At 39.3% G+C, this 18,590-nt stretch overlaps 1 protein-coding gene across 1 annotated transcript in view; it reads left to right on the top strand.

Annotated features, from left to right (window-relative positions):
* The first annotated feature begins 4,785 nt into the window (after positions 1-4,785).
* The window catches only part of pdzk1 (PDZ domain containing 1), a 37,499-nt gene continuing 23,694 nt past the window's right edge, over positions 4,786-18,590 (top strand). The window contains exons 1-3 of the mRNA XM_028801199.2: positions 4,786-4,995; positions 15,141-15,360; positions 15,536-15,672. Of these exons, the coding sequence (XP_028657032.1) occupies positions 4,786-4,995; positions 15,141-15,360; positions 15,536-15,672 (567 nt within the window). The remainder of the gene's footprint in view (positions 4,996-15,140; positions 15,361-15,535; positions 15,673-18,590) is intronic.

Genomic DNA, 18,590 nt, shown 5'->3' with positions numbered 1-18,590 from the left:
AGTTGGAATAACCAGGGTTAGTAATGGATAGACATACTTTATATCATAACAGTTCTTCACCATACACGCCACAGTCCACTGATTTGATGGACTCCAACCCATGATCTCAAGCTGGTGCTCACTCAAGTAGAATGAGACTTCAGAGCTGAAGGGATGTCCTTGAAACCAAGACGGCTCAAGTCCAGGCTGGAGACCTCACTTCAGCACTATCCTAGCTAGTTTACCGAATAACTCTATTAGGATATCCCTCACTTAAAAACCTCACTGGATTCTGGTGAATGTGCCTGCCACATACCAGGCCTATAACTTCTCAATGGCCGCATGATTTCACCTAATTAGCGTAAGGAATCATCATTAAGTGAAGATCTAGGAAAGGGTGACCCACTGTATGGGCACAGACATAATACTATGTATGCATTTATACCTAAAATAGCACTAAAATATATTACTGCCATTTCTCAATTTTTTAGGTCAGCTACTTCAGGCACTGTAGTTAATTACTCAAGTTAATGATGAACAGCTTGAAATGCTAAGTTAGAGTTGGCATTTTCTGCGAGTGAAGTTCTTGACTTCAAGAAAAGTGTAGTGTAAAATAACATCATTTTATGTCATATTTGATCTTTCTTTCTTTCAAAAGCATGTATTCTATATAGTATTTTTCTCATTAAATATTTTTTATGCAAGTTTCAATTATTTTCAAAACAACATCAGAATCGCAATACTTAATTCAGTACCGTTCGCTTCAATTGATGTCCTTGTTTGACTAAAGCACTTATTGCAATGCATTATCTAACACTGTGCTGTGAATTGAACCTGTGTGGGTGTTCAATACATTGTAGTTGATTGATTTATTACTACCTGTTTGTAATCACTATAAATTCTGTGCATCTTCTATTTTTTCAGATTAAGCTTTTAATACTGTATCTCCGTTAGTGTGTGTCCTCTCCCAGGTACTACCTTCTGTGTTTTAAGGCGTGCTGTGTATATGCCTGAATTTCTGCATAGTGACATGTTGGAATCTATGGTGTGGCTTGTTGTAGTATGCCATTCATCTGTAACTGGAATACATACAACAGCACCACATCTGCATGGTGAATGTTCAGATCCTTCACCTTCTTAACTCGGTGTTTAAAACAGATGCTGAGGTGACTATTTTTCAGTACCCTGAGATCTTCACTAATGTTCTGCTTAGAAGTTGCTACAACTGAACTATAATGACAAGTATATATGAACACACTAAAAACCCAGTGAGTATGCAGATAGAGCTTGAACGTCACTTTAAAATGACACTAAACTGTATTTATATGGTATAAACGATGTCATCTGTAGACGCTTTACATTGAAGTAGAAAAGATAAAGAATACACTTTAGCCACTTTACATTATATACTGTAGTCTTACCACTACTCCATTAAGAAAGGATGATTTAAAACTATTAGACTTTACATTTTTTGAAGTTGTTTTAAATTACTTCCATTTTTTCATGCTCACCACCATTTTGTTGCTGGAGTTCTTCTTCGCATTGTTAGAGAAATGAGTTGTGAGTTACATACAAATTTTATTAAAAACAAAGGAAATACATTGCTTTAAACCAACCACTATGAAAGATAAAAAAAAGTTGTTTATGTCTTTCAGTGTGTTTTAACCCATGTTGAAGTTTGTTTATCCCCATTTTTTGACTTTGGCTTCTGATGATTTCCTTGACACAGACAGACAGCCAGACAGACACAGATAGATAGATAGATAGATAGATAGATAGATAGATAGATAGATAGATAGATAGATAGATAGATAGATAGATAGATAGATAGATAGATAGATAGATAGATAGATAGATAGATAGATAGATAGATAGAAGCTGAGAAAAAACAAAATTGTAACTTTCAACAACTTCAACCACACAAGAACATCTGGCTTCATTAATGATAAGAGAGCTGTTGCCGTCTCATAACAGGCTTGTACATGGGAGTATGATGGATCTGAATATGGTCAGATCTGCCCAGTTGTGCTACAGATTTACACTTAAAAGGCATTTTTAACATCGAATCAAGCAGGTTCAATTTGTTGTGTCTCGCAAATGGAACATGTCACATACTGATGGCAGCTTGTCATTGTTCTATCCAAAGTCACATATGCAGGATCAGAATGAATCCTCATTACTGTAGCGTGTTGGCAGCAGAGTGAATACTTTCTTTTGCATAGTCCCTATTTGCTGAGCTAGGCTCATGAATATTAATAAGGATGATGTAACAGGTAATATGGACAAGTTCCTTCTGCTGTGATTCACAACGAGAGTTGATGGTTTATCCATCTTATTCAAGAGTGGTTGCACATTCCTCTTGATATGGAGGCATGCCAATTCTGAATCCATTCCTCCCTACTTTTATCCATGCTTTGACTTTTGTCCCTTTCTGTCATTGGAAGGCTGCAACATTTCATATACCACACTTTCATTTCCATGGAGTCTCTTACATTTTCAGGTGCTGCAGACATAAGGTATCTCCTTCATGTCCTCTTTGCTCTTTCTGTGACTTCTCCCAGGTTTGTAGTTTGTGTGAAAGTCAGTTTAGAGGAACCATCACTCTGTTGTTTTGATGACAGCAGTATATAATCAATCTAAAATGATTTATAAATTTACAAATGCCAGATCATATCTAATCTTAACATTAATAAATTGCTCAAATAAAACATTTACTAAAAACTAGTAACTACAAAGAAAAAACACACACAGAACACAGAGCATCTGTAAAAAGTTCAGCCTGCACAGCACTTGCTCTGTTTTCATACCTGCTACTCATCTCAAAGATCAGAAAATCACAATAAGCTCAGAATAATACAGTATATTGTGTCTCAATGCAAATTATCCAAAATGAACCCAGGTCATTTACTCCATTACTCTTCCGTTACAGGTTCTGGGACTGTCTTTTGCTAAGGCTATACTGAAATATAATTTTCACTAATCTTTTGGATAGATTTGGATGTATGATAATCCTGAGCCCCCAAACAGCATTGTTTGGAGTGATGCCCAATGGGATCTCCCTGCCTAATGAATTCCTGTAATCTGCTCCTAGTGCTTACACTACAGTGATAGCATGTGGCTTCATCTTGCTTGACTTCCTAATCCTAACCCAGCCAATATGACACTGTGGGAAAACTTTGTCTTGTTTTCCTTCAAATTAGAAAAATCAGATTCTAACAGAATCTGTTAAAAACAAATATCCATGCATTTATTCATGTTTTTTTTTTTCTGAAGTAATTACTAATTCTTGATTACTTAATGGTTAACCAAGGATCTAGCTCACTTTCATCCTAAGTAAAATTAAGAATTTGAAAGGACAAAACCAAAACCAAGGTCTGAGGACACAATATATTTACAAAGACAGGAAGCTGACATGTGCTGGACATTCTGGTCTAATTTGCATATAATTTGAGGGCATTGTGGGTACTGTTTGAATTCCAGTAATTTGTGCGGTAATTGCAGAAGTAGCAAGCTGATTTGGTTTTTAAATATATTGCTCCGTTTACCCCTGTACATATGTACACAACTGTCTGCTGATTTGAGGAAACAACACATATATGTTTTTGGGTACCCTCTCCCATTTGCTGCCTTAAATATAAAAACATCTGCCTTTTGACAAAGGAAATGTGTGTTTTCTAGTGTGTGGAGAGTATGTGTGGATGCTTTTAAGGCTGAGTAACTGATCTGCTGCTGTCAGAGGGGCAGTGAAGTATTTTTTGCGGTTTCTTTAAGCACAGTTACTGGCAAAGCTTCTCCAGTCATTTAGGTTTATTTCAGTTGCATATTTGGGCTTTTATGCTGATTTTTTTTTTGTTTGTCTATTTTTTCGTTTTCCAGGTTAGTTTTGGTAGCCTCAGCCTTGGGGAACCCTATTCTATAAAGTGAATTTAGTGGATTCCATAATAGATTCATGAATGTAAAAATGATCTATGAAATACACTTAAATGTTTTTAAGTGTTGTCAGCAAGGGACATTACTCCAAAGCATATATACATGTCTAAGAAGGAAACTGAGACGAATTAAATGCATTTAAGTATGGATTGACGTTATTAACTGACTGAAGAAAGCAATTTCAAACATTGCCAAATGCAACTTTTGAGACATGACCATTAAAATGAAAGCAAGGAAAGAAAAGTCATATTTGTGATGCACCATATGTTTTAGAGATAACATTCCTTTATAGTTAAACTAGTAAATGGGAATGTTGTTTTTTCTCATCAATGTGTAACTGTTTTCAAACTATTTCAGTCAAGTTAGGTTAAATGGTAATCAGGCCTCCTCCAGAATTACATTGTGGGTGTGGGCAAAGGTGATGTGCAGTATACTGACATCTTGATTCTTGTGCCCCATGATGCTTCAGAGTAGGCACCATGCAGCGTTGTCTCTGACATGAAATATTTGATCTGAGTTACCTGCTACGTTGAACACAGCATCAGTTTCGTAACTGGCAAAAAAAGCTCACTTTTTAGAAGCAGGTAAAGTGGAAGTGCTGCAAGAAACGCGAGTTTGAGATGAGGACATTAAACTTCGGTGAACCTTTTTTGGACTTACAATAATATGTTCATTTATGTATTGCAATACTATTCACGTGAGGTGGAGACTATTATGGGTTACCATGTTAATGAATTTATAGATGCAGTTTTAACACCAGAACTCCTTTTATTAAAAGTCTCAGTATGGCACGGCACCATCTTTCTGAACAGAGAAGGATGGCACTTTGCCTGTAGAGCTCCCACTTGTTAATTTATTTGTTGTTCTTTCAAACAGATGGATTCTTCCTGTAAGCCTCGTACCATCAATTTGAACAAAGGTGATGGTCAGAGCTATGGCTTCTTCCTGAGGATTGAAGAAGGAGTTCAAGGACACCTGATCCGTAATGTGGAGCCAGGAACTATTGCGGATAAAGCTGGCCTGAAGGATGGGGATCGTGTTGTGAAGGTTAATGGAACTTGTGTGGACAGCAAAGATCACTCAAAGGTAAATATGAACTCCTTTGGAAAAAATGAATTAAGTTAAATGATTCTGGTTATGTTTGGTAAGTTTGGATTTGGTTGGTTGTTTGTTTATGTCATGGGAACAACGCAATTCTTGTTCATGCTTGGCTTAGTTTTACAAAAATAATAAATAAAAAGGCAAGTGGCAATATGTTAAAAAAGGTAATGCAAAAATATTCAAAATGTCATATCCAATATAATATAAATTGCACTCCCACATTCCAAAGACATGCAGGGTTAGGTTTATTGGCCATCCTAAATTGTCCCTAGTGTGTGCTTGGTGTGTGTGTGTGTGTGTCCTGCGGTGGGCTGGCGCCCTACCCGGGGTTTGTTTCCTGCCTTGTGCCCTGTGTTGGCTGGGATTGGCTCTAGCAGACCCCTGTGACCCTGTGTTAGGATATAGCGGGTTGGATAATGGATGGATGGATGGACAACAGCAAAAAGCAAAATATTTAATGTATGTAACTCCAGATATGATGAATGTGCATTTTATAAACTAAGGAAACTATTCAAAAAATATCTTCGAATTTGCAGACCAAAGTACCCAATTCATCAAACATCCCGATGCACGTTTTGCTTTTATATGTAAATTAATTTCACAACTTTCACTTTCTCTCTTATTTAACCCACAAAAGGAAGATGGGAAATAAAAGCAATTTATACCAAACTACATTATCATCAAATAAAATGGAATACAAATCTTTTAACAAAATAAAATTGTAGTTGAGGCGAAGAGATTTATATGATGTATATTTCAATATCTATCTGCATTTCATTTATACAAATACACTTCGTTTTTCACATATTGGCTGATACCATTTTTTGACGAGGAATTTTGCATTATTTGCAAAGCTACGGCTCTAAATGAGTGGACTTGACTCTCATGTAAGATGAAGTGTAATTAATTATTTGGGAGAAAATGACAATGGGTACAGAAGGAATCATGCCAAGTCTTCCCAGACATTGACCCAGCTGGCAAATGAAACAAGATGTCTGCATCTATGAGACAGGCTGATATGCATTGTGAAATTCAAGCTGGATGTGAAATAACTACAGCAGCTGAAGTAGGAGGTTACCTAATAGTCTTTATACAAGGGGGCTCCGCCCCCTGCTCGCTTCGCTCGCCTACCCCCGGCGTTTTGAACCCGTGCCTGCTGGGCAGCCACGTGTGAGGATGACGCACGTTTAATACGGAGCGTTCGCCCGTGTCACTCTGGGGCCCCCCACTGTTAATACGGAGCTCCGTCCGTACTATTATGCGGTGCATTGTGGACTACTGCGGACCCCGTAGTGTTTCCCGTTTCAGTTTGTATCCCGGTCAGTCGAGTTTTTGTTTTTGAAGCTTTTGAATTCCGGTCTTTATTATCTGTAACCTGCTGTCCATGTGTTTGGCCCCCTCGTTTAACCTGTTTATGACGTTTTACTTTGCTTTCTACTCTGTCTTTCATTTCTGATCTCGCTTTATTCTGCTTTTGTTTCAATGACACCTGGTCTGTGGTGAATATATTTTCCCTTTTTCGAGTAATAATTTTCATTTGTTTGCGATACTGTGATGTTTATCGTACTGTTAATAATGCATCACTGTAATGTGATTCACCTATGCTGTATAGTTTGGACGTGTGAGGATGACGTATGTTTAATACGGAGCGTTCGCCCGTGTCACTCTGGGTCTCCCCACTGTTACTATGAAGCTCTTTCCGAACTATTATGCGGTGCATTGTGGAGCACTGTGGACTCTGTAGTGTTTCCCGTTTCACTTCGTATTTCATTTAGTAGAGCTCTTTCTTTTTGGAGCAGTGCCTGCCTGGTCTGCGGCATTTCAGACGCACATTGTAGGCGCCTGCGTTCATTAATTATATCCAGGCAGGCGCGTGTTTGTATCCCGGTCACTCGAGCTGTGTCGTGTTGAATCCGTGCCTGCTTTGCCTCCGCAGTTTGAGACGCGCGTTGTAGGATGTGTGGTGTGGACGTTTAACTGTCGTTGTTTCTGCCTTTATATTCTGTATCTTGGTGTGCATGTATTTCGTGCCTAGGTTTTTTTGAAGCTTTTGCATTCCAGTTTTCATCATCTGTAACCCGCTCTCCATGTGTTCGTCCCCATTCTTTAATCACTTTATAAAGTTTTACTTTGTTTCCTACTCTGTGTTTTATTTCTGACCTCGCTTTATCGTGCTTGTGGCATGTCAGACGGTTCGTAGTCTCTCTCGTTTTACTCTGGGGAGGGGGGCTTTGTTCTGTAACCTGCTCTCCATGTGTTTGTCCCTGTTCTTTAACCTCTTTATGACGTTTTACTTTGTTTCCTACTCTGACGGTTCGTAGTCGTTTTGCTCTGGTGCGCCACGGGGGGGTTGCGGGGGGGCTTTGTGTGGCGCCTGCGCACGCGCGTGTTCTCTCCCGTTTCACTCTGGGGGGGGTGGGGGGGGCTTTGTGTGGCACTTGCACACTATGTCTTTTGCGTCCACGGGCAGGTCCCTGCGTCCATATCCGGTTTACCATTCTCGTTTAGTAATATGGATTTTACATTTTATTTCTGTTCCAACAGTTGAGCCCAATTGTTCTTCATTTGAATGTATTCTGTATGATCATCAAATACAGATCTGACAGAAACTAACATACAATACTCCATTACATACATATTTTATAACTAGTGCTGGAGCAAGGCTTTTGAACTATGGAGGGGGGTAAGCTTATTTGTGGTTCCCCTTCAAGCAGCATCCAGCAACACACCACCCCTGACATCTTAGTGCACACAACAGACACAAATTCCAAGGATTTAGCATTTGATCAATAAGAGCTATTAGGACGAGTCTGATTTTTTGAACCGATGCGGATCGCGGGGACTAAGTCAGTATTATTTACATAGGTTAATTGTGATGGACCAGTGACACTATTGTTTTCTTCATCACTCTCTTGTTGTTATATTTTTTATCTGCATCCACCTCACTGTTCTCTGTTATGCACATGGTTGCTTTCTTCACCAGATGATCTCTTTCTCTGCCTTGTCACTTTGCTCTTCTTTGTACGCTTTGTCATGGCAGCTTTGACCAAGTTTAGTTGTCATTTGGCTTGAAGCAAATAACTGTGTGAGTGGAATCAGAAATGAAGTAAAGACAACTCTTTCTCACCATTTTGTGTGCTCCAATGTGCCTGATGTGTGCTTACTTGTTTTCTAGCAGAACAGCAAGTGGTGGAATAGTGATTTGGTGTGTTTAGACAATCCAACATGTGCCTTTTTTAATCTTCCATATATATATATATATTGTGACAATAGAGGCACTGTCGACCCCTTGAACCTTCAGACCAGACACCAGATAAAAGTTCAATAATAATATTTATTATTATAAATAAGTACACAAAGCACCACTGCTCCACACTACTCCAATAAACAATAATCACTACAATAATAAACAATCCTCCACTCCCAGACGCTTAGCCACCCTGCCTCCCAACTCAGCTCATCCGTCTGGGATTTCCCACAGTCCTTTATACTCCTCGACCCTGAAGTGCTTCTGAGCCCACAGTCCATGTGGTTATCCAGCACTTCCGGGTCAGGTAAAAACTTCTCTTTTTTTCTTCAGCCCGGAAGTATATAATTTCTTCTGTTCCTGTGACTTGGAAATACTTCGGGGCTATACGGAAAATATAAATCCCTGGGCCTCCCTGCAGCGACTCCTGGCGGCCACCATGGTATCCAGCAGGGCTGTGCATTAAAACTCCACTGTCCATGAGGCCCTGCTGGAATTCGGGGCACCTCCATGTTATGGAGGGAGGGCTCCATCTGGCGGCCTGGGGGTATTGGCCGGGATGAATGGCCGGCCATATCCCACAATATATACTAGTTGATTACCCAGTAGCTTCGCTCACTGAGTGCAAGGGAAAAAAATAAAATGTAGTCTATAAGTTATTAAACAGTAAAACATTAACATTTAAGAAGATGCATTGAGCAATACTGAAGTGGTTTTGGGTAAACTACATTTTAAAGGCACTATAACACAACAGGTAAGTAGTAGATCCCTTGTGAAAGGCGCTACACGACCGCTGTGGTATAGAAATTACATTTTCTATGTGATCGTCCAAATTTTTGCCTGACAACCTTGCACTACATGCCTGTGATTTACTTGTTAAAATAATTAATTGAATATTGTGGGGTTTTAGTGACCCAAACTTACCTTAAGGAACAGTAAGTAGTTGTGCAGGGCAATTTACAAACAGAGTCCTGCTTCGATGGCACTGATTACACTCATTCTCAAAGATTTTCACTCTCCGAGGAGCTGACGGGGGACATGAAGTGTCACAAACAGTGCAAGAAGAGAGGACACTGCCCGAAACTGTGAAGCTCTCGACTCGGCGGAGCAGCCCAACATTCCGCACCTCCCAGCGTCCACTTTGTTCTCACGACCCCTCGCAGCTGAAGGCGGTCTCGTCTTCACATTGTTTACAGCTCGGCGCAGTTAAAAAGTAGAAAGATGCAAAGCTGTTTTCCTCATCTTTTCTACTATCAAGTACTGCCAACTAAAAAAAAGTTACAATGTGGCAGTTTCAGCAACAGTCACGTGGACGAATAAATAAAACTTCTCTGTCAGAACGCGCCTGGCTAGTTCCTGTATTATATGTTCTGTGGTCATACGTAATTTCCGTTTCATACGTAATTTCCATATCACGTGGTCATACGTAATTTCCGTTTCAATCGCGAAAAGAATTTTATATATATATATATAACATGAGGGACGTTCAAAAAGTTTCCACACTTTTTTGAACTCTATTAAAAATTTTAAAAACATATTATAAATGTAATGAATTATTATTATTATTATTATTACATCACTTGTCGTACCAACTTTCTAATGACATTAACAAAAAAATAATTTGGTTGAGCACGTAGTCACTGATGCATCACTGCTTTCACATAAAGGTTCTTTCTTCATTCCTCATGGCCGTGGCTGTAACTGGACATCTGGAGCGCCCTGCATCTGTCACACTAGTACAGCCATTTTCAAACATTTCAATCCACTCATAGACAACTGTACAATAGAGAACTTTATCCCCATATTGAGCACACATGCGGGGACGAATTTATGCTCTTGGCACACTTTCTGCCCACAAAAAGCATATGTCAGGACGGTGTTCCTCTTTGGTGCAATTTATAAGTTTTGCTGCCATCTAAACCACAGGGTGACAACTCTTATACTAAACTGCAAGGGCAGCCGCCTTGCCAGACAGAACCAGTTACATGACATTTTCAGACACGACCAATTACTACTCCTCCCGCCTTCACCATTTCCAATGAAAATATAAAAGTGCGGAAACTTTTTGAATGACCCTTGTATATATTATAAATACTGATCAGCCATTACATTAAAACCACCAGCTCAATATAGTGTAGGTCCTTTCGTGCCACCAAAACATTTCTGACCACTGAGTCCTGGACTCCACATGACCTCTGAAGGTGTTTTACGGTATCTGGCACCACGCACGTAGCAGCAGATCCTTCAAGCCCTGTAAGTTGTGCAGTGAGCCTTCTATGCATCAAACGTGTTTTTCTAGCACATCCCACAGATGTTTGATCACATTAAGATCTATGGAATTTGAAGGCCAAATCAACACCTTGAACTTTTTGTCATGTTCCTTAATCCATTCCTGAACAATTTTTTTTAAGTGTGGCAGTGTGCATAATCCTGCTGAACAAAGCCATCTCCTTCAGCAAATACCATTGCGATGAAGGGGTTTACTTGGTCTGCAGCAATCTTTAGGAAGGTGGTATGTGTCAAAGTAACATCCACATGAATTCCAGGACTCAAGGTTTCCCAGCACAGTATTGCCTAGAGCACAACACTGCCTCCTTCAGCTTACCTTCTTCCCATAGTGCATTTGATGCCATCTCTTCCCCAGGAAAATGGCACACATGTACCTGGCCAACCAAATGATCTAAAAGAAAACATGATTCATCAGACCAGACCACATTCTTCCATTGACCCACAGTCCTATTCTAACACTCATGTGCTCATTGTAGGTTCTTTCAGAGGAGGATAGGAGTCAGCATGGGCACTCAGAGTGGTCTGCAGCCATGAATCAAGGTTCAATGCACTGTGTGTTCTGAAACCTTTCTCTCATGGCCAACATTACATTTTTCAGCAATTTGAGCTACGGTGCCTCTTCTACAGGATCGGAGCAGATGGGCTAGCCATCACTCTCCATGTGCATTAATGAGCCTTGGGAGACAAGTACCCTGTCACTGGTTCACCAGTTGTCCTTTCTTGGACACTTTTGGTAGGTACTAACCACTGCATGCTGGGAAAACCGCATAAGACCTGGCATTGTGGAGATGCTCTGACCCAGTCGTCTAGCTGGCACAATTTGGCCCTAGTCAGAGTCATTCAGATCCTTACACTTGCCCATTTTTCTGCTTCCAACACATCCCATTCAAGAAACGACTGTTCAGATGCTGCCTAATATATCACACCCCTTGACAGGTGATACTGTAATGAGATAATTAAAGTTATTCACTTTATTTGTCAGTGGTCTTAATGTTGTGGTGAATATACAGTATACACTAGCCAAAGTAGTCCTGTTTATAATACAATAGGAAGAAACAGCACATATTGCTTTTTAAGAATTTCTTTTTTCCTGTCATTGGGTTCCAGAATTACAGTAGATCCTTGCTGGGCTGTAACCATGAATACTGTAATGTTTGACTCTTCCTCTTAGTTCATGGTAGAAAGTCTGTACTGGTAAAAGTATGAAGAAATGCTGACAAAGCAGGAGTTAAATGACAGCCCTTTGATTCTCCTTTGTGTGGTGCTGCACTTTCACTCTCAATGAAGCCTCACCCAAGGCTCCCTTGCAAAAAGCACATGACATTGCATTTTATATTCCAGTAGATAGAAGCAGCTCTGGTTATTTTATCTGCTAGTTTAGCTTCTTTCTGTTCAGGTGTTTCACTTGTTCCAATCCAACAGGTGGCACTGGTGTGCAAATTGCAGCAAACAAGGAAAAAAAAACAAAAACACTGCTGTAAATTTTTGGATCCAAAGTCACTACATTGTCTATATAGTCCTAGAGAACAATTATGCCAGATTTGGTCCAGATCAGTCATAGAGTGTAGGTTTGTAATACTTGCCCTGAGACAGCAAGTGACACATGTGTAAACTGTACCCCAGGGTGGGAAAAGAAAAATGACGGGGACCCAAAGGCTCCAAATGTTGGATTCCAAAGTAGTCCGTCTTGTCCATATGGTCCTGGAAAACAGCTATGAACAATTCGGTTCAGCTCGGTCAAAGGGTGTAGGATTGTATAGGGAACATATCCAACATGTATATTTCTATGAGGCTTTAAATTGGGATGTACCAGAATGTTGTTAAATTGACTTCTTTGTCACATTTGTGTGTTCCCTATTAGGATGTGGCCTGGGGTGAACAGCCTGTGCTCCCCAACTGACCATTCATAACTTAAGCATGCTATTGTTGATTTAGTCTGCCTTTGAACGATTTTAAGAATTAGGTTGCTTCTTCATTGCAGACCATAAACAATATCAACTTATGCCAGCAAGATAATATACCTGGAATCAAATTTCAAGGCCATCCATGCCCCAAGATAAGATAAGAGTTTATAGAAACTAAAACAGTCATCAAAGTGCATGGTGATTGAAAGTAAGAAAAGCAATTAAAGAATTGGTCTGGAAACTGCAAGGTTGCAGCCTCAACTCTAGTACGTGACACACTTTGCACCCTGAATTCAGAAAAAAAAAATTTGTTTTAATGTTGTGTGAAGTGGTTTCAGATGAAGATCACCTTCAAATGAGTATTGTACTGTATATACTCACCCATCTATTGAATCTTCTATGCATACTTTCTTCTGTTCATTGTCAGAGAAGATCACAGTGCAATGAAGCAGACAAATTGACACTTTTCTTAGGACAATATAACTTAAAATTCTGTCTTTGAACGGCAGGAGGAATAAACTCTGTGCTGGATAGCAATATGAGAACATGTGCTCCACAAAGAAGGTACATCATCTGGTAATCAAACCACAGCTCATGAAATGTTTGCACACTAGGGTCTTATCCATAAGGCCATTTCTAATTTACTGTATGATCCTGATTAAGTTGCTTATCCTGCTCTACTTATGTTCCAATGATGCAGAATACATTTTGACAGTACACCATACTAGACCAAAGCATTTACTAAGCCTACTTAATCCTGACCAGAGTTGTGGTGGAGCGTATCCCAGCAAGCATAGGGCACAAGGCAGGAACAATACCCTGGATGGGGTAACAGTCCATCACAAGGTGAACAGACTGTATAAATTTATATATATATATATATATATATATATATATATATATATATGCATAACATTATATACACACACACACACACATACATTTATATATTGTATCCCGATCTTCTAAACTTCTGCCATTGATGCAATATACTGTATATTATTTATATAATGTATACTGTACTTAAGGCTGATTATATTATATATGTACAGAATATGTTATGTATTAGTTCATTGCCACTTTGTGAAAATCATATTGCTGATGCCGAATTAAAGTACTGAATGTGAGTTCTACCTGTGGATGTCAAATTGAAAATAAGTGTGCCAGCAGGTAATTCCATAACTGATTAGGAAAATTAGGATGGAAGAGATAGTCACCATCAGCACTCTTAAGGAAATTAAATCACTGTAGCACTGACAACCAAGATAAAGCATTTTAAAAGACACAATAAGGATTTTTTCAATTTTGCATTTAAAATGTGAAATGTTTTCCACTTCTCTATTAGTTTATTGGTAATTCAAAGCAATCCCTATTATTAGACTTTCTAATATCCACTAGAGTATCCATCCTCTTTTTTAAACTTATTAATCCAGAGAAGTGTTGTAGGTGTCTATCCCAGCAAGCATTGGCTACAAGACAGGAACAATCCTTGAACAGTCCATTAAAGTGTCTACACACACAGACATTATAGCCAATTTAACCAAACCAATTCATCTAACCTGCATGTCTTTGGACAGGGAGGGGAGATCTACATGAGCACAGGGGGAACATGTAAGCTCCACACAAAATCCACCCGTGACACGATTCTTGGTTGTGTTCTGCTCTTTATGAACCTGTTGGTTTACCAGAAAACTCAGGTAAAGCACAGCAAGTAACCCATCAGCTTTGTGAACATTTCTGATATGGTGGATGCCATATCATGAAGTTTCTCTAAGCATTTTCAACTTTGGTGTAGTTGTGTCATATCACACTCGCTCTTCAATTGACTGAAAGAGTACTGAGCTGCTCAAAACTCCCACCAACTCCACCCGTCCTTTAATCAGCAATGCTTGAAACTCCAACAGGGACTCAGCTCACTCTCACTGCTCAACACTGCTGCTCAATGCAGTCTTAACCACAGGGTGTACATCCACTTCAGGCACGATGCCACCTCTAGGAGAGAAAAATGGCGAGCAATGGAAGTAAAAGAGGCAGGATTTGAGACCACCATTTTCTTTAATCAATACTGCTGAGGTCCCACAGCTTTTACCATAATGAGAACTTGATGTTATATTTGTGGTAGAAATTAATAAAATTAGTACCTTTATAAGAATTTTATGTTTTGCATATGGTAAGAGTTAATAAAATTAGTACAAAAACAACAACAAAAACTTTCATTTATAACCCATCAAAATCAGCATAAGATGAAATTTCACTTTGGTGAGAATCTAATGGATGAAAACCCTTGAGCCCAGTCAGCAGTAACCACAATGTTATGCACTTGAAATGTTTGTGTTTGGAGGGCATGATGAACTATAGTATGATGGTAACTTATATTATTATTTTTACACTCTGCACTACTCATCTGAAATTCATAGAGAATAGTTTCCAGTTACAGTAAATGCAACACAATTTTCCCACTGCACCCTGAGATGGATTAAATGGGTTTCAGAATGTACATGTATTTGTGTCCATTATGCATAAACAGTTATAATATGCACATTAGGAAGAGCTCCAAATGGGTCCCTCAGGTATTACAAATGTTACAGCTGAAATACTGAAATGAAGGATAATTATTATATGTTTCATTTCATTTTGCACATTGAAAAATTACAAATGTGTTATATAATTATTCTTCCAATCTTTCACAGGTGGTGGAGCTCATTCAAGAAAGTGGAACATCTGTCACACTGCAAGTCTTGGATGAGATAGCCTATCTAAAGATTAAAGATCAAGACAATGAATCACAGATGCCACAGCCAAAACCAGCACAAATCATGAATGGGATGGCAGGAACGACTCCAAAACCAAAGCTGTGTTATATGGTGAAAGACAAAAGTGGATACGGATTCTCCCTCAAAACAATAAAAAGTAAGCCTTACTTTGCACACCTTGACAACCAGACAGCAGTATACATTCCTGTAACATTTTTATATTAGCCTGAAAATTAGAACTGACATGTGCTTGACTTTTATCCCACATTTCTGTCTCTGTGTTAATGGTGACTTGTTATTTTTTTTCCTTTTACTTGTCAATGTTTCTACAGATGTTAGTGGAATCTTCATGACTGATGTTAAAGCATCTGGAGTGGCAGATAAGGCAGGAGTCAAAAACAACGATAGATTAATTGAAATCAACAGTGAAAACGTGGAAAAGTGTACCCACGAACAAGCCGTTGCAAAAGTAAGTATGGGGTTGTTTTTTAGCAGGGATGGCTATTGTTTTAACATTTATTTATTTAGATTTCATCCATCCATTATCCAATCCGCTATATCCTAACTACAGGGTCATGGGGGTCTACTGGAGCCAATATTTAGATTTAATTCAAGGTGAATTATGTATCTCAAGTTAATAGTTAAGTGTGTTACAGCCAGTAGATGCTCACACATTTTTTGGTGTATATATCTATTATGTCATGTCAGTCATCTTCCAGAAGGCTTGGAAGGAGATGAGACGTGATTTTCTCTGAGACACTTTAATGTCCCATGAGACAAGGCAGTGAGCCAAAAGGACAGCTTCTATACAGGCTTTTAAATGTTTGAAGCGCTGCGCGACATGCAGATCATGCAGCACGGCAAAAATGTATTTTTTTCCCCATTGTATCACTGTTTAAGAGGGGGTTTCGGAGGAGCGACCACTTCTCCTTAGCATGCGTTCAGGCCCTCTCTTCAATGAAGTGGCTGGCACGTAGTGCAACCTGGGGGGTGGGCGAGCGAAGCGAGCAGGGGGCAAAGCCCCCTAGTGTGTGTGTGTGTGTACACACACACACATATATATATATATATATATACAGTATATATACAGTGCATCCGGAAAGTATTCACAGCGCATCACTTTTTCCACATTTTGTTATGTTACAGCCTTATTCCAAAATGGATTAAATTCATTTTTTTCCTCAGAATTCTACACACAACACCCCATAATGACAACGTGAAAAAAGTTTACTTGAGGTTTTTGCAAATTTATTAAAAATAAAAAAACTGAGAAATCACATGTACATAAGTATTCACAGCCTTTGCTCAATACTTTGTCGATGCACCTTTGGCAGCAATTACAGCCTCAAGTCTTTTTGAATATGATGCCACAAGCTTGGCACACCTATCCTTGGCCAGTTTCGCCCATTCCTCTTTGCAGCACCTGTCAAGCTCCATCAGGTTGGATGGGAAGCGTCGGTGCACAGCTATTTTAAGATCTCTCCAGAGATGTTCAATCAGATTCAAGTCTGGGCTCTGGCTGGGCCACTCAAGGACATTCACAGAGTTGTCCTGAAGCCACTCCTTTGATATCTTGGCTGTGTGCGTAGGGTCGTTGTCCTGCTGAAAGATGGGGTGTTGTGTGTAGAATTCTGAGGAAAAAAATGAATTTAATCCATTTTGGAATAAGGCTGTAACATAACAAAATGTGGAAAAAGTGATGCGCTGTGAATACTTTCCGGATGCACTATATATAAACACACACACACACACACATTACATATATATATATAAATATATACACACACACACACATTATATTATGTATGAATGTATATAATAATAATAATAATAATTCATTACATTTATATAGCGCTTTTCTCAGTACTCAAAGCGCTATCCACACAGGGAGGAACCAGGAAGCGAACCCACAATCTTCCACAGTCTCCTTACTGCAAAGCAGCAGCACTACCACTGCGCCACCAGTGAGGTATATACACATACATACACAGAGAGAGAGAGAGAAAAATGAGTGAATCCACTGATGCGAACTTAAATTCACAGTGAAACTCACTGTTTGGCTTGACGGTGTCATTTCTCCTGCACCTGCCTCTCAGTAAGCATTGTAAAAGAACAGACTCGACACACGTAAAGGAAGGTTTGGGGCAGCCACCCGTATAATGTTCCTAGCTGCAAAGGTTTTTTCTTTTTTATGCAACACAGTTGTTGATTGCATTGAGTCCAAGACAGAACTGATCAAGGTTGGAAAAGATGGCAGTTTTAAGTGGTCAGACAGGAAGTGATGTAGGGTAACCAGAAGTGATGTAGGGAACAGGAAGTGACGTCCTTCTAGGCGCCAGAACAGGAAGTGACATCCTTCTAGGCGCCGGAACAGGAAGTGACGTCCTTGATTCAAATAGGTTTTCCCGCGGCTGGTCTGTAGAGACAACAGGAGAAGGTTTAGTGCACCCCGCAGCCCCCTGGCCTGGCGTGGAATTACCTTAACTTGGTCCACACAACATCCCCCTACTCGCACGTGTGTGACAGCATTTAAATAAAGATTTCTAGTGGGGGAGTAAAAAGCAATGGAAAGTCCGTGTATCCTCAGTTAAGAAAAGAGAGAATGCACACTTCTGAATAATGATGTTAAGATACTCTCCAAAGTTCTCACTAGAAGGACAGAGAAAGTGCTTCCTTCTGTAACATCACAAGACTAAACTGGGTTTGTTAAAGGCAGACATTTAGCTTCTAATGTTTGGTGTTTGTTTAATGTAATATACTCACCCATAAAATCTGATAGGACACAGAAAAATTATTTGACATAGCTGAATGGGACTACCTTTTCACCACATTTGGGTTTGACCCAAATATATTTGCATGGATAAATTATTTTGTACCAGTCCAGAAGCCTCTGTATTAACAACATTATCTCAAACAACTTCAGACTAGAATGTGGTACTAGACAAAGATGCCCTCTTATCACCGTTGTTTTTTTCAGTTGCCACTGAGCCATTGGCCAATCACTTTAGAAACGCATCAGAGATCAACAGGATTATCAGAGAAGGCCTTAAACAGAAAATATCACTATATGCAGATGATATGGCACTGTATATATCAGACCCACAAACTTCTCCACCAGTAGTCCTTAATGCACTAGCAGAATTTAAAAAGATATTTAGAATTAAAATTTATTTGAATAAAAGTGTAATTTTTCTATTGAACTCTCTAGCACACAATACTGGACTGGACATCTACCCATTCATTTTATCAGATCAGTTTAAATACTTAAGGGTATAAATATAATGATCCTTTTCAACAAAATTTTGCTATCAGCATGGGAAAAATTAAGATGTGAGCAGACGGTGTACCATCCATCTCAGATTAGCAGGAAGAATCAATGCTGTCAAT

This window comes from Erpetoichthys calabaricus, chromosome 4 (genome assembly GCF_900747795.2).
Source record: "Erpetoichthys calabaricus chromosome 4, fErpCal1.3, whole genome shotgun sequence".
NCBI classification, from domain to species: domain Eukaryota; kingdom Metazoa; phylum Chordata; class Cladistia; order Polypteriformes; family Polypteridae; genus Erpetoichthys; species Erpetoichthys calabaricus.
This window is presented reverse-complemented; position numbering and strand designations above follow the sequence as displayed.